This window comes from Aptenodytes patagonicus, chromosome 6 (genome assembly GCF_965638725.1).
Source record: "Aptenodytes patagonicus chromosome 6, bAptPat1.pri.cur, whole genome shotgun sequence".
Lineage (NCBI taxonomy): Eukaryota > Metazoa > Chordata > Aves > Sphenisciformes > Spheniscidae > Aptenodytes > Aptenodytes patagonicus.
The window spans coordinates 67572710-67587160 of NC_134954.1; the positions used below are offsets into that span (position 1 = coordinate 67572710).

The 14451-nt window shown below is 42.6% G+C and overlaps 1 protein-coding gene across 1 annotated transcript in view; it reads left to right on the forward strand.

The window, feature by feature from the left end:
• Window positions 1-421: 421 nt before the first annotated feature.
• The window catches only part of GPR39 (G protein-coupled receptor 39), a 91637-nt gene continuing 77607 nt past the window's right edge, over window positions 422-14451 (forward strand). Inside the window, exon 1 of the mRNA XM_076343060.1 lies at window positions 422-1289. Coding sequence (XP_076199175.1) covers window positions 422-1289 — 868 coding nt within the window. The remainder of the gene's footprint in view (window positions 1290-14451) is intronic.

The following is a 14451-nucleotide window of genomic DNA, read 5'->3' on the forward strand; positions in this document are numbered from 1 at the left end:
ACAAAGCAGCTACAACCACACAGAAACTCTGACTTCCTCCTGCTGGGGCCGGGGCCAAAAGCTGCCTTTGCTTGCAAAGGAAGAGGCAAGCGTTGAAAGGAGAGCAGTTCACGCTGCAAGGGGCTGGAGAACGGCAGCTTCACTCAGTAGAGAAAAGAGGAGGAAAATCCAAAAGGAGCAAGAGGTATTTGCCATAAAGATAGGTAAGAGCTGAAACACTTTCCTGCTCGGCTTATTGACTCAGTGGCTGTTGCTAACAAAACCCACAGGTGTGGCTAGTTGAGACGTGTTCCTTGTACCTGACTGCTCTGACCTGTGCATCTCAGTCAGAGGGGCAAAGCAAGGAAGGATCTATTTGCTGTGAATCTCAACGTCAGAGACGGCAGGAAGGCTCTTCCCCCCCTCCCCCCAGGGGCTGCTCATGGCAGGACAGACATCCCCTTCAGACTGTTCTCATCTCATTGACCACAGCCACATCCCTGAGTTTGAGGTGTCTCCTTGGATCAAGATCACTTTGGCCTCAGTGTATGTCTGCATCTTTGTTGTGGGCATCTTAGGCAACAGCATCACCATCAAGGCCACCAGGACCCTGCAGAAGAAAGGCTACCTGCAGAAGGAGGTCACAGACCACATGGTAAGCCTAGCCTGCTCTGACCTGCTGGTCATCCTGCTGGGCATGCCCGTGGAGTTCTTCAGTGCCATCTGGAGCCCCTTTTCCACCCCCAACGGCAACTTGGCCTGCAAGCTCTACTACTTCCTCTTTGAAGCCTGCAGTTATGCCACTGTGCTGCATGTGGCCACCCTCAGCTTTGAGAGGTACGTGGCTATCTGCCACCCCTTCAAGTTCAAGGCAGTCTCTGGACCCTGCATGGTGAAGTTGCTCATCACCTTTGTCTGGGGTACATCTGTCATAGTGGCTCTGCCCCTGCTCTTTGCCATGGGCACAGAATATCCCCTAGAAACCATCGAGGGCTACCAAGGTACGACTGCCTGCGTCAAGCCTATGCCCAGGCACCTCCTCCCTGAGCCGAAGCACAATATGACCATCTGTACCAGCCTCTCCTCCAAGTGGTCTGTCTTTCAGGCCAGCATCTTCAGCGCCTTTGCTGTCTACATCATAGTGCTTGGATCTGTCACCTTCATGTGCCACAGCATGATGAAAACCCTGATGATCCACAAGGAAGGAACTGTGGCAGTGAAGGGTGGACTAAGACACCAGGAGCAGTACCTAAGAAAAAGTGAGAGCTCGGAGGCCAAGAGCTCCAGGAGGCAGATCATTTTATTCCTGGGTAAGAGCCCCATCCTACTCTGCCTCCCCTCCCCTGCCCCCTTTCCACATGGGAAGGAAACCCAGAAGCCTCCATTTTATCTCACCAAGTTCCCCCAAATAGGGAAAGTGTGGTTTGAAACAGGTGCGAAATGAGGGAGAGGGATGCTTTTGGTTGCGATGATATATTTTAAGAAACCGGATTTCCCTGCATGTTTTTGACTCACTCTTTTTGTCGTTAGAAGAGGTGGGAGGGAATAAGAAGGAAAAATCCATTTACTGTCTGTTATTTATGTTGTTTGATTATACTGCACGCGTACATGCAGCAATATGGGTAACAGGGTGTTTGCTGCTTGACCTTTGGGGTAGCAATAGGCAATGTTGCCTGGATATAAAGTAGCTCTACTTGCATGTTTTCCCATTAAATTACAAATATGTGCATGTTTAGTAAGGCTCTTGATGGGAGGGAAGACTGTCTTGCAAGATCTGAAGCTTGTCCCACTCTGAAGGCATGTCCCTGTAAATTCAGGATGCTCCCTGGAGGGTACTTATTTAGTCTTGGCAGTTGTTGCTGTGTTGCATCCAAGCATTAAGAAAGCTGGGCTGGAGAGTTGATTTGGTCTTGCAAATTGCTGTTGCCCTCTTTGAATTTTTTTCCTGGTTTTACTTGAAGGCCTATAACCTTGGAATTATGTTTGATTCTGATCTCTCTCGCCACATTTGTCAGACAAAAACTAATCAAGCTGTCATTTCAACAACTTGGAATCTTTCCGGGCTGTGATCCATGTAGTCTCCACGTTTGTTGATGCTCTTAGAGACACCCTTAATCATGCCCTGGCTGAATTACTGCTTGTTCTTGTTTTGTTGGGTTGCTTAATATGATACTGGATATAATAAATGAACCGTCTAGAGTATGAATGCACAGTAGACCTAGTATTCTATGTTGCTTTTTGGTGCTCTGCTTGATATTGCAGAGGGGGAATTGAAACTCGTGGGTCTGTCTACTTCTACAACTTTAAGTACTTTTTTTTTTTTGAGCATTCTCTGCTTCCTCATCTAGTCCTGCTTTTGCCATGGTCTATGGTTGGGATGTGAAGCTGCAGGGTAAGGAGCCAAGGGTGCACCCAGCTCCTTTTCTGCTGCACCTGTGTTGGAGTTGGGAACATGGTGAAAACCTGTCATACAGACAAGGCATATGACTCAAAGGTTTGGGGAAAGGGTGGAGCTGCACACTGTACCAGCAGAGAGGGTGACAAAGGCTTCAAGTGGGAGATGTGACACTCCAGGCTGTACAGAGCTCTTCCTCATGCTCAGGGTGTACATCTAACGAAGAAATCACTTCCTCACGCAAGGCATCTGTTAGTCTGGGACGAGAGGCCCCGTATCTGGGTGATTAAAAGGGCTCTCATTATCCTTACTCCACCAAAAGTACTGATTTCTGGGGTAGAGGCTTAGCAGCTAATGCTAAATACAGCATGTAGCACAAAGCAGAAAAAGAGATAAGGCTCTGCTTTTTATGTTAAGTGGTACTGTGGGATGCTTAAATGTCCATGGATCTCTCTCCCCTTGTAAATTATCATCCACAGCTACATTAAAGCTAAGATCCAAATCCTGTAGCAAGTTCTAGGTAGGTTGAGAGATGAAGGTAAATTGCTGCGGCTTTTCTTCCCCTCGATTATTGTTCTTGCTTGGTGATGGTCTAGCGTGGAATAGGGCAGACCTAGTGCTGCTTGCAGAAGTGTTAAAAAGCTAAATGAAAGTGATTGGCTTGTCCTTTATCTTAAGAGAATTTGCCGCCAGTATCTGACGCTTTTGCTGTGCTCTCAACTTTCTGGAGCTAGTAGATACTTAAGTGAATTCCCCAAAATTATTTCACTGGCTAGACTCTTAATATGAATCTTGCTAATTTACTTGGGTTGGGAAATAAATTAATAAACTGAGAAGGAAGAAACTGTGGCCTGCATCCCTGAGAACAATGCAAAGCAATTTAAGTTGGAGATTTCATAAGAGTGATGCTTTAGGGCAGTTTTAACCCAGAAGAAATGAACATATAAATTGTTTACAAATAGCTGAATTTAAATATAGTGATTTAGAATTCCTCTTTGTTTTTCATTTAACAGATGGGTCAAATTAAAACAAATACTTGTGCATTCCCAACATATTTCACTTTTAATGTGAAATGTAAATGACAGTATATAGGATGATGTCTTTGAACATCTAACAGCAATAAAAACAATTTAGAATTTTCTTCTTCTAGTTGTTAAAAGTGATAAGTTGTATAAAAGAGAGATTAAATTCATAAATCTCCTGACGATGGGAAAAAGCTAAGTGGAAGGAGACACAAGGAGGAACTGACGCTTTTTTAGTGTCATGTTATTGTGTGGCACTTGAAAATCAATTGTAAATGTTAAAAGTGAAAGACTACTTGCCATAGGTAGTATTGACGCTTGCAGGATGGGCTCCAGATGGGGTGACACCACTGCTGTGATGGAGGAGGAACGTGACAAGGGGCCAAGTGAGGAGAGCACCACCATGCTGGGCAGGCTGCGCTCATGTGGGGAAGAGCTTTTGTCCAAGGAAGGTGGCTGCAAGGTTCAAATCTTTCGTCTTAAAGCCCAGATGGTCTGGTTGGGGATTTGCAGTCCTTGATGTAGAGATGTCAGTTCCTTCTGTTTCTGACTTCCTTGCTATGCTCATGGTGGAAAGGAGGGACTGGCCCAAAGGCTGCAATAACAACTCTATGCCTGGTGCTGGAGAGGGGGCAGTTCCAGGGGCTGTTCAGCTCGAATTTTGGTAGATTTGCCCCAGTGGAGGAATGCAAATTTGTCCCAGTACTTTGGAGACAATCAATTCTGTTTCTATAAAGTAGGCTGTGCAGTGCTATTCCTTTCAACTTCCCCCTATTGCTGTTGGCCTCAAGAAAAACGTAATAGCACATGTAAGTCTCCACTTAATGCTCCTGCTCCTGAAATTAGGCATTTTGTGCTTTTGGATAGACTGGGGCATACTTCCCGCAATCTCTGTGTGTGTGATTTATTTAATCATCTTCTGAGTCATGTGGTAAAACTCCACTGCCTCCAGTGGGTCAGCCCATCCATATGAGCAGCATAGATCAGACTGGTTGACACTGTGTGGGTTACCTACGTTTGTTGTCATTAAAGCAGCTTTGTTCATGTCGGGACAGCAGATCTTTCTTCTAGTGAAGTGCTACATGGGTCTGGATGAGTGTGGCCTGTCATGAATAGCAGGGAATATATAGCTGAACTTAGTTTTTTGAGTGGTTCATGGCAGCATTTGTTAATAAAAGTTTCTCCACTCCCAGCAGCAGAAACTGAATAGCTATAGTGCTTGTGAAAATACTTGACTGATGGCACTTGGATGAAATGCAAGCTTTTAACAGTATTTAAAACCTCCTAATGCTTGGCCCACCCTAGCAGGGATCGATACAGTCTTTGTCGCTACTCGATCTCGTCTTTCTCCTGTGGCTGTAAAGGGCAGGGCAGTCATCAGAGGGCTACCTAAATGGTCACGAGGTGCCGCTGGGGACCTCTTGCTGTTCCAACACCTGAGCTCAGGCCCCTGCCACCGTAGCAGTGAGCTCTTAAGAAAGGTTGCGTTTGGAGACTTATATGTATTATTATTATATATATTATAACTGGGTTATAGCAAACGAAGGAGAATGTAATGGAAGGATCCTGTAAAAGAGAGATCCAGCTAGTGCAGTAATTATAAATGTTAAAAAAGAAGGCACTTTCATAGCTGAAACTATGTAAGTTAAAAATCTTTAGGAAATGTTAACAGGCGGCCTGCTCACTGGGAAAGGGGAGCAGTATGGGACAAGCCTTACCGCAAGCTGCTGGTGGGGTGGGCTTCAGCACCAGTGGCTCCATGCCAGCAGTGCCCACTCGCTGGCCATGGCTACATCCTTCTTAATTTGGTCAATCATATAAAGCTACATTTATACAAAAGCAGTTGTATGGTTTGTCATCAGACTAGATATGACTGACCTGAACTTGTACTCTACAATGAAGTGAGTTTTGACTATCCCAGATGAAAAATTTATTGCTTCTAAAGCTTCTGTGATATTTCCCTTGGCAGCTTCAGTTTTGTGCTTCTGCTAAAAGCCTTAATTATTTTGTATAAAGCAGCCTCAAGCCTACCACAGTAAATATGTCAAATAAAAACGTCCTTCAGTGTTGCTATATCCTCTGCTTTTCTTTGTATACACTTCCAATTTGCCCTTTGGAGCAATACTCTTGTGTTTGCACAGCAGAGGGGTCCCACTGCATGGGGCTACTAGGCACTGTGGGTGCTTTGCCGTTTGCCAACCAGCATCTGGGCAGTGCTTTTCTGTCTCCTGACTGTGATGAAACGTCCATCCATCCTGAGCTCTTCTTTCCAGAAAAGAGAAATATCAAAGTAACCTGGCTGCTATGAAAATGTTGAGGTAGATGCATTAAAGCACTGCTGTAGCTGCAGCAGTTGGCAAAAGCCAGAGCTGCAGCTGGACCTATCTAACTGGAGACCCTGCTGCTACCAGCCTGGCTCCACCAGCTCCTCCATGCCAAGTGGGGCAGATAATTCTTTCTGCTCTCTCTTTCCCATCACTACAGAACTGCAGCTTTTCTGCTTTGGGACCTTCTCATGTAAGATGAATTCTACTTACGTGCCTGGACAGCAAATGCCCTACAGCTTCTTTAATGAGCAGGGAAGGGAATTGCTTATCATAATTTATGGCAGTGCCTCCATCTGAGAAAGGCAGTGTGGTGGTGGTGGGTTTTTTATTTTTCTTTGGTCTAACACTTAAGTATGTCAAATACACTGTCAACCTGAAGACGGTAGCAGTGGTGGTTTCATGTGATGTGGTATGGTACAGGTAGCTTCAGGTCTGGTCTGCTTTATAGAGCAATAGCAGCTAGAGGCTTTACTGAGACTCTCGTTAAGTGCTGTAGAAGGAAAGAGAGTCCCTGTCTTTAAATCCAAATAAAATGGGCAAAAGGGAAGGGCTGGAAAAGCTAGACAGAAGGAAGTCACTGACCTGACCAATGCCACAAATGCTATGGAGAGTCACGAATACATCTGCTGGATCTTGTGCTAGTGCCCTATCTGCTGGGCTGCCTGACCCCTCTCCTGCCACTTTTTTGGTGGTGACTGTTGAAACGATGCCAGGCTATTCTATAAAAATACCAAATGCCACTGTAAACACCATGGACGCTGCTGTACCTGGCCATAAGCTAAACCTAGATAAAACTTTAAGTCAGAAATTAAAAAGACCTCTTAGAACTTAAGCTGGAGCACCATTTTTTTCCCCATATACTAGTGCTGGCAGATTAATGTTTTGCTCAGAATAAAGGTATTGTGTGTAGAAATAGCCTTTCCAAAGATCACTAAGGAAATGTATTTCGTAAGGCACTTGGCAAATGGGTTTTCAGGAGGCAGATTACTTCAAGTAGTTGTGAAAAATACGTGGTTGTCATCTAGAGATGACTCAGGCACAGTATAACTTGACAATGGTAGGACTTCTGTTACAGGAAAATTAGATGCTTCTTCACAGGCTGGAAATTGGCTGGTTTTTTCCTTACTGAAAAAGATAAAGCTTGGGGATAGAACAAAAATTGAAAAAATAACCTAATTGATTAGATTCCAGAACACAGCTCCAGCCCATGTTCTTTAAACTCGGCTTCATTGACTCCTCTTGGTTCATTTCTTTGATCATTCCACTCAGCTGCCTTTCTTCAGAGACTTTGCTGGAGAGGTGCCTGAAGATAAATACATTGTAGGCTGGGTATGATTTTCATCTCTGTGTTTTATATGGTGTCTCCATCCATTTATTTCCCTGAGCAGGGCTTCGAATTACGCAAGACAAGTAGGACACTGAATGCACTGAAATGGGTAGCAGGGGCTGAGCAGGGAACGTGAAACACTTAGACCAACAGACTGGGGTCTGGCCATTCGACTGGATGGGACACCCACCCTCTGTCACTAGTAAGATTTTTCTTTTAGGTGCTGCTTTCTGGAAAAGAGATAAAATCAAAGGATTGACCTACCGGTGTTCAGTAAAATTTGCTTTCCTCTTCTCTGCAAAAGTATTAACTGGTGTCAACGGCAAAACTGATCAATGCTACTGAATGCTGGTAGCACAAAACCGAAGCTCAGCTATTCAACAGATGACAATGGAAAGGCTGCATTCAGGGATTATGGCTTCTCAGGGCAATTGTGTACAAACAACCTTCTCTGAAGAGCTATGGGACTTCTGTTGGTTTTTAAAAAAATACATAGCCACAGTAAAATAGACTCAAGGCAAACTTCCAAAATCCAGTTATCTGTATGTTCAGTTTTCCCACACTGTAATTTAAAAATGAACATAAGCAGAAACCAGCATAATTTTCCTCCCTATTGTACAGAAAGCAATTTATCTACTGCTTTTAACTGGACTCATGTAATAGAAGATTGTGCTTTTGGCTTAAGTAGACAGTCTTTCTTTCCTCCTACACCGAGGGATGGCAAAATGGTACAGAGAGAAAAAGAATGGAAGAATAGGGACTAATTGAGGCCAGCACCCCCAGGGTATTTAAGACTTTTGTAGTTTTAATGGAAAAATCAATGTGTGATTACACTTTGCATTAGAGTACTTAAAAATTGCTTCAACATGAAAAGTCTGCCGCTTGAAAAACAACCTAACCCTGCAAATACTGTAGTCAGAGAACCAAATTCACCACTAGTGTAATCCACATAATTCTCCATATGTGATATCCTGGCAGATATGGTCTCTGTGGACACGTGACTGCTGTCTTTGCTTCTGTGCACAAGAAGCCCACGAAGACAATGAGTGCTTTACTGGCGCTTAGTGAAAATCGCGGCCGTGCTTCTGTCTTTCAGCAGATGCCTACAAGGAAAACTGGTATTTCACCTGGTCTGATAGTGAGCTATAGGTGCTGGCGTACTGCTTCAGCCTAGCTCATCCTGTGGCACAGGAAGCACAAGTATCTTTCCAGTTCTTTATGCTCTACCATCTGTGTTGTCCAGAGACTAAGTGGACAGCTGAGATTTCTTAAAGTCTTTAAGCCTCATTAAAGACTGTTACCAGTGTTGGCCTTAAACTGAGTATTATTAATCTGTCTCTCTCTCTCTCTTACAAGCTCTAGATAATGAACCTATTGGCCCTTGGTTCTTCTGGCACCCCTAGGTATATGCTAAGAGAGGGAAGGAGGGAAGTGCAGGCAACATTGCTCGCTGTGGCAGTGTGAGCCAAGAAACAGGCGGGGGCTGCTGCCTTTGAGGAGCTGAGGTCTGTCTGTGTCATCTCAGCTTCTGAAAAACACAATCTGTATCATGGCAAACCCTCTCTAGGGCATGTTTTCTTACAAGTAGAAGCCTTGGAAGCTGTCTGATTCTTCAAAGAGTGGATAAGAAAGCAGGAAGATTTATTTCCATCAAAGTGGAGAAATACAGATGTCGCTCCAGGTATGAAATGAGTTGAGGGAGACAGCCCTCAGGTAGAATACAGCAGCCCTACATTAAGTAATCCTGTCCCATCAATTTTGGTCTACTGCCCTCATTCTTTGGTCAAGAGACTATTGTCTTAAGCATTAATTTTCCAATTTCTCTGTTTTCTTGCTATCTCTTCTGAGCCAGACACCATCGCAAATGCAGATTGCTCTTGCAACTCCCCAGTTTCAGTAGATAAGACTCATTTGTGGCAAGTTCACAGATGATTTATTGAAGTCTTCACGTGTGAAAACTAAATGCATTATCTATTCCTCTATTGTTTCATATTCCAATTATACCGCATTTCACAAAATTAAATCTTTTGTTTTCCTAGCTGATGTTAAGACCATTATCTTTAAACAATGATTGCTAGTCTGTGAATTTTAATGGAAGAGAGCTTTATTATCTGAGCATTTATTAGTAATGTGAAGCTTTCCATCTTATCCTACATAACTTCTTGGTTTCCTAAAGGCACCATTTGTGTTAGAAACTGAGAACCAACCAACTGCCAGCCATTAGGTTAAAGATTATTTTTTCCCCTTTCATTGTTTTAAGTGAGTTTCTAAACCTATAATTTTACTGGATAGGTAGTACATTTGAAAAACTAGTAAGAAGGAATTTTAGAATTATGTTTTCCACTGAAGATAAACAGTTAAGATTTCAACTTACATTTGGCACAATGTGCTGTAGCACTTTTTTAGCCTTTTTTGAGGGCATCATAAGCATGTTTATGTAGCTAGATGCCAGCCCTATACTTAAGTGAGAAAGCAGTTATCCTTCTGATCTCTGCTGTGGATGTGTAAGTAATATCAAGGTCAAAATATTATGGATTAAATGAGTCTGTCAAGAACCTCTTAATCGTCTAAGTAATGACTTACAAGGAAGGATGAAACTGAGAAAGAGGTCTGGTATTGTTATGAGCTAACTTTTCGTTGTTTCCCCTTAAGCTGTTTTTAGGCCTGCGGTTATTGCGTTGAATTCTCTCTTAAAACCACTTACTATGTTTGTTTTTGTGAATTTTTAAAAGGAGGTATTTAAGTTGAAAGTGCAGCTTATGGGGTTAGAGTTAGGGATCTCTCTGACAGCAAGTGTATGCTTGTTATGGAAACATATAGAGGGAGTTCTGTGAGCACTCAAAAAACATGACATCCACCTGCAAACAGGTGCATATATGTAATAATTACCAGGAAACTAAACTTTACTCATGAGTATAAAGAAACCTAGACACAGAGGTGCATTAGAGAAGATAACATTGCTTAGCTACCCATCCTTGTCCTCACTCAGCATAAATGGCTTTCTTTTCTCATGTTTTATTAGGTAGCATCTGCACAGATATTCAGGAAGCCAGAACGCTCCAATCTCTAGCTGAACTCTGCAAAAGAGCTCAGATACAGCCCCTATCAGAGGGTAGTCTAAATATTTTGTCCCCGTTCATATAGCATTTCTGCAAATCCACTTTGCTTTGCTCCTCCATATAATATTGCCAGCTTGCTTTTTGTTGAATGTAATGATTGTCTTACATAGCTAAAGGAGGGGCCACCTCATGCTCAGTCTTTTGTTTTAGTGGTATATCTAGCATGGTGCTGCTGAAGGTGATTTTGATTTGAAGAAATATTAGAAGACTCTCCTGATTGCTCCATCCAAGAAAAATCCCTGGCTTTCACTATATGAGTACCCCTTCTATTAAACTGCAGTTTAATTCTAGCACTTTTTCCATAAAGTGTAAAATTTAAATTGTGGAACTTATTGTTGTGGAGGCCAAATGTAAAAGTGGGCTCCAAAAGAGATTAAATGTAACCTTGAAGGATAGTGCTGTCAAGAACAAGATATAATCTCCACTTTAGAAAGTCCTGATATTGCTGAGTGCCAGAAACTCGGTGTGAATAGTACAGGAAAATCCCTCTATGCTTGTTCCTTCTCCCGCAGCTGTCTATGTGGGATCATCATGGAGAGAAATTAATGGACAGATGAGTCCTAGATCTGTCCCAGTATGTCTGCTCGTAATCTGAAACTTTGTGTATATGCCAAAATAGGCAAGTAATCGGAGTCTGCCTTCAGCCAGGTACAGGAACACGAGCTTTTCAAGATAGTAGAACAAAAAGTTTGATTGGACAAGAAAAAAATTGATTGAAGTGCTTTCCCTCAAATTTTGGTTATTTTTTTCCTACACCTCCCTGCCCCCCCAAACTTTTCAAGAAAAAAATGTATTCATTACTGGGTGTGTTTTTTATCTGTGTGTGTATGTGTGTCAAAATGTGTCTCATTTGATCAGCTCTGGTATTTGTTGATTTTTTTCTTCCTGTGCTTCACAGTCTGTCTCTCCAATAAAGCCAACTTTTGAGCTCCCTATTTTTAAAATAAAACTGAACTTAAATTTGTCCCTTAAAGGCATTAACAATGAAGGTCCTCACCAACTGAGTCTCTTAGTAATGCTTAAGGATATCTATAGAAGAGAAGTTCTTGAAACTGCTATGACTGAGCCAACAATCAGAATTAAACTTTTAAGGTAACTAAAGATTGCAGTACCTCAGCAATAAGGTACACAGAGGTTCAAACAGTCTTTATTGTGGACATGACTTTAACATGTCAGGTTTTTAACCATTAGATAAGAACTAACGTGGTATGGTGAAGGACAAACAGAAGTCACAAGCAAGCACGCTGGTCAAGTCTGCCCTTGCCCTTCAGACAGTGAAATTGCTAAAAGCCTGCCAACTTTCTGTCACAAGTTTGTTCAACAGGTCTTTCTGATCAGTTGAAGGAAATGCAGGTCTAAAATGGATGGAATGGGTTGTGTCACAGGTGTTCAAAAGATGGTATTTAAGTGATCTTTTTGTCTTGAAAGCTGAAATACCTAAATTCTAGTGGTGGTAATGATGACATCAACTCCTGCCAAAATGTGTAAAAACTTCTATTGGTATTTGCAGATGTATGCATACCTTTGAAAATCTTGGACAACGATTCTAAGGGAGTAACTTAGCTACTGAAGTATAATGGGTTAAAATATATCTTTTTTTAAACTTGAACTTTTGAAAAAATGCGATGTCTAACTACCCATGTTGAGGTTGGAGAAAAGGGCTACTAAGATGACAGGAGAATGGGGAGACAAACCTTTAACAGAAGCTAAAACAAGGTTGTATTGTTTAATGTAGCAAAATGAAGAATACGGCTGGCTTTGAGTTGTCTGTTAAGTACATTGGGGCAGTGGGTACCAAGGAAAGAGGAAGATCTGGTTTGTACCCTGGTTTGAAAATCTTGCAAAACTGATTCAGTAACAGCCATATGCAGAGTGACTCCGGGTACAATCAATCTGATCTCATTGTGCAATGAGTTTAGCTTAGCAGTCTTGCTGTGCATCTTTAGAAACTGCCCAGGGAGCCCAGCCTGTTTAAGTTAGGCCTTACGTCGAGGAGTTTGCAGTTGCCTTTGTTTCAGTTGTAGGGCCAAGGACCTTCCCTCCAGCATGTACAAATCTTCCTCTTCAGCTTAGAGACTTGAGTCTGGAAGTTGTAGTACCCTTGATTAACTCTGAATTTACGGAGCTTTAAATCCATGCTGAGTATGGATTCGCTAATTTGGTCTATTAAAAAAAACCAACCAGCAATAGAAGAGCAAAATGAGAGAGTTCTTCTGAAACTGCTATCTGCTGGTCTGGTGGGTACAAAGCGCCATCACCGCTCAGGTGGAGCAGTCTCTGAGCAAAGCCAGAGAAGATCTGACCTCTATGCCTGTGGAGGTTTCTGAGTGTATACCTCTTCTCTCTTTCAGTGCTTCTCTTGTGCCCTTTCTTAAAAGATTTTCCCCACCTGCTGTACTTGGAGGCAGCCTTGGGAGTTCATTGTTAAAAGTTAATATCTGGAGATTGAAACTTTCCATTGTCTTGATTCCTTTCCCTTTTCCTATTCCAGCTCATATACACATCTCCTGAATTCTAAAAAGCTTTTTGATAGCGACTTGAAATTCAAATGTCCCCTTTCTATTTGTCTTCTGGTCCAAGCCAACATTTAAATGCATTCTTTTCTATTATAAAGAGCATAATGACAATTTAGGAAACATTGTCCTGCAGTGCAAACACTCTGATATTACAAAATATTGCCATGTTCTCTGCATTGATCTAAATGATGGCGTTGGCACAAGAACTAATAGGTCTATAGGGGCCATGAATGAGTACAGACAGAAATGAGAAAATTTCTAATCATGAGAAGTACATGTTCAGGGACAGCCTTCCAAATGGAAAGCTGGGCCAAACTAGTTCAGTTTCTGGGGTAGAGAACGTGATCGTTTCTGCAAGTCCATGATGTAGTTGCCCGTGCTGGGAGTGGAGGCGTGTCTCTGGTCACAAAGCCCAGAGCTCCACTGGGTTGGAAGGAAGAGGTTGTGTTTATTGCTCCTTGGTGTGGCACTGTGTGACTCTGTGTCCTTCTTTGGGAGGGTGCTGAACTTCCAAAGAAGGTCCAGCAAGCTTACCCAAGCTGAACGTTTTCTTGGCAAATACCTGTTGCCAAAAGGAGACTTTCAGAAAGCTGGCCTGGGACCACACAGCTTGGTGCACACATGGGTCTCTGCCTGTAAATGAAGGATCCATTTCCTGGATGCTTTGGTCTCTGAATCAAGGGCAAGATATCACCTGTGCTGCTCCTCCTCTTGCTGTTGCAGATCCACTCTGCCAGCCTGCCTCGATACCCTCCTTCACAACCTACATGGCTGTCAGTCTCCCTGTGCCCGATGACTAGCGTTCAAAAGCCTGCCTCTGAGTCCCTATCTCCAACAGAGAATTGCTTTAACCTTATCAAATGGGAGTGAAATTTAAAATGACTTAATGTTTATTTGCTGACAGGCAGGAATGTCATCTAAATTGACTGTCACAGCTCGAACGCAGTGCTGTAGGACCAAATCATAACCTCTTGTTGGCCTTCAATGAAACAATGTTAAGTTTGGGGAGTGGAGATATTAGTTTGGCCTCCCTGGATGTATGGATAGCATTCTCATTTTGAAGTTTTATACAATGAAGTTATATTTTATATTTGCATAATTCAAATAGATGAAATCCTCAAACAGGCACAGAAGACTTGATTTCATTAACTTGGGATGCAGCCATTCCCATCTCTCATGCAAATGGCAAATACCTTTCCTGTAAGTATACTTTAAAGATTCATTTCTTTCTCTAATCAAGTGGTGAAATCCTAACCACAGGAACCTGAATTGATTTCTTTTCCCTTCAGACTGAATAGCATAGACCTTATTTGGGTTAACTTCTGTCATGAAATGTAAGGTTAACCCTTCTGTGTGCTGCGAATCAGCTAAATGTGTTCCTGTTTGCTGCTCCAACACACTGAAAATGTACACGGTGCAGTCAGCAAATGTAGCCATCAGCTCTGCTAAGCTCAGGGAAGCTCTGCCAGTTGTCAGCAAAGATCTATTTCCACTGAAACCCTGACCTTGAAAGCTGTTTTTTAAATTTCCTCCTGGGCCTTGAACGCTGTAATTGATTATGGTTGTTTTGGTTTTAGTCTTTAACAATCAAGGTGAAGAATTGCTCCCAAATTTATTAAGATGTCAGGAAGAAGGCAGCTTCCCCCACACCGCATGGATGGTGTCAAGGAGCCACAACGGACTCTCGCAAGCCTTCCACGAAGCACTGACGTTTCTGGTTGGAAATGGAAATCAGACAGAAATGCTCCTCTCTCGGAGCTGGCACC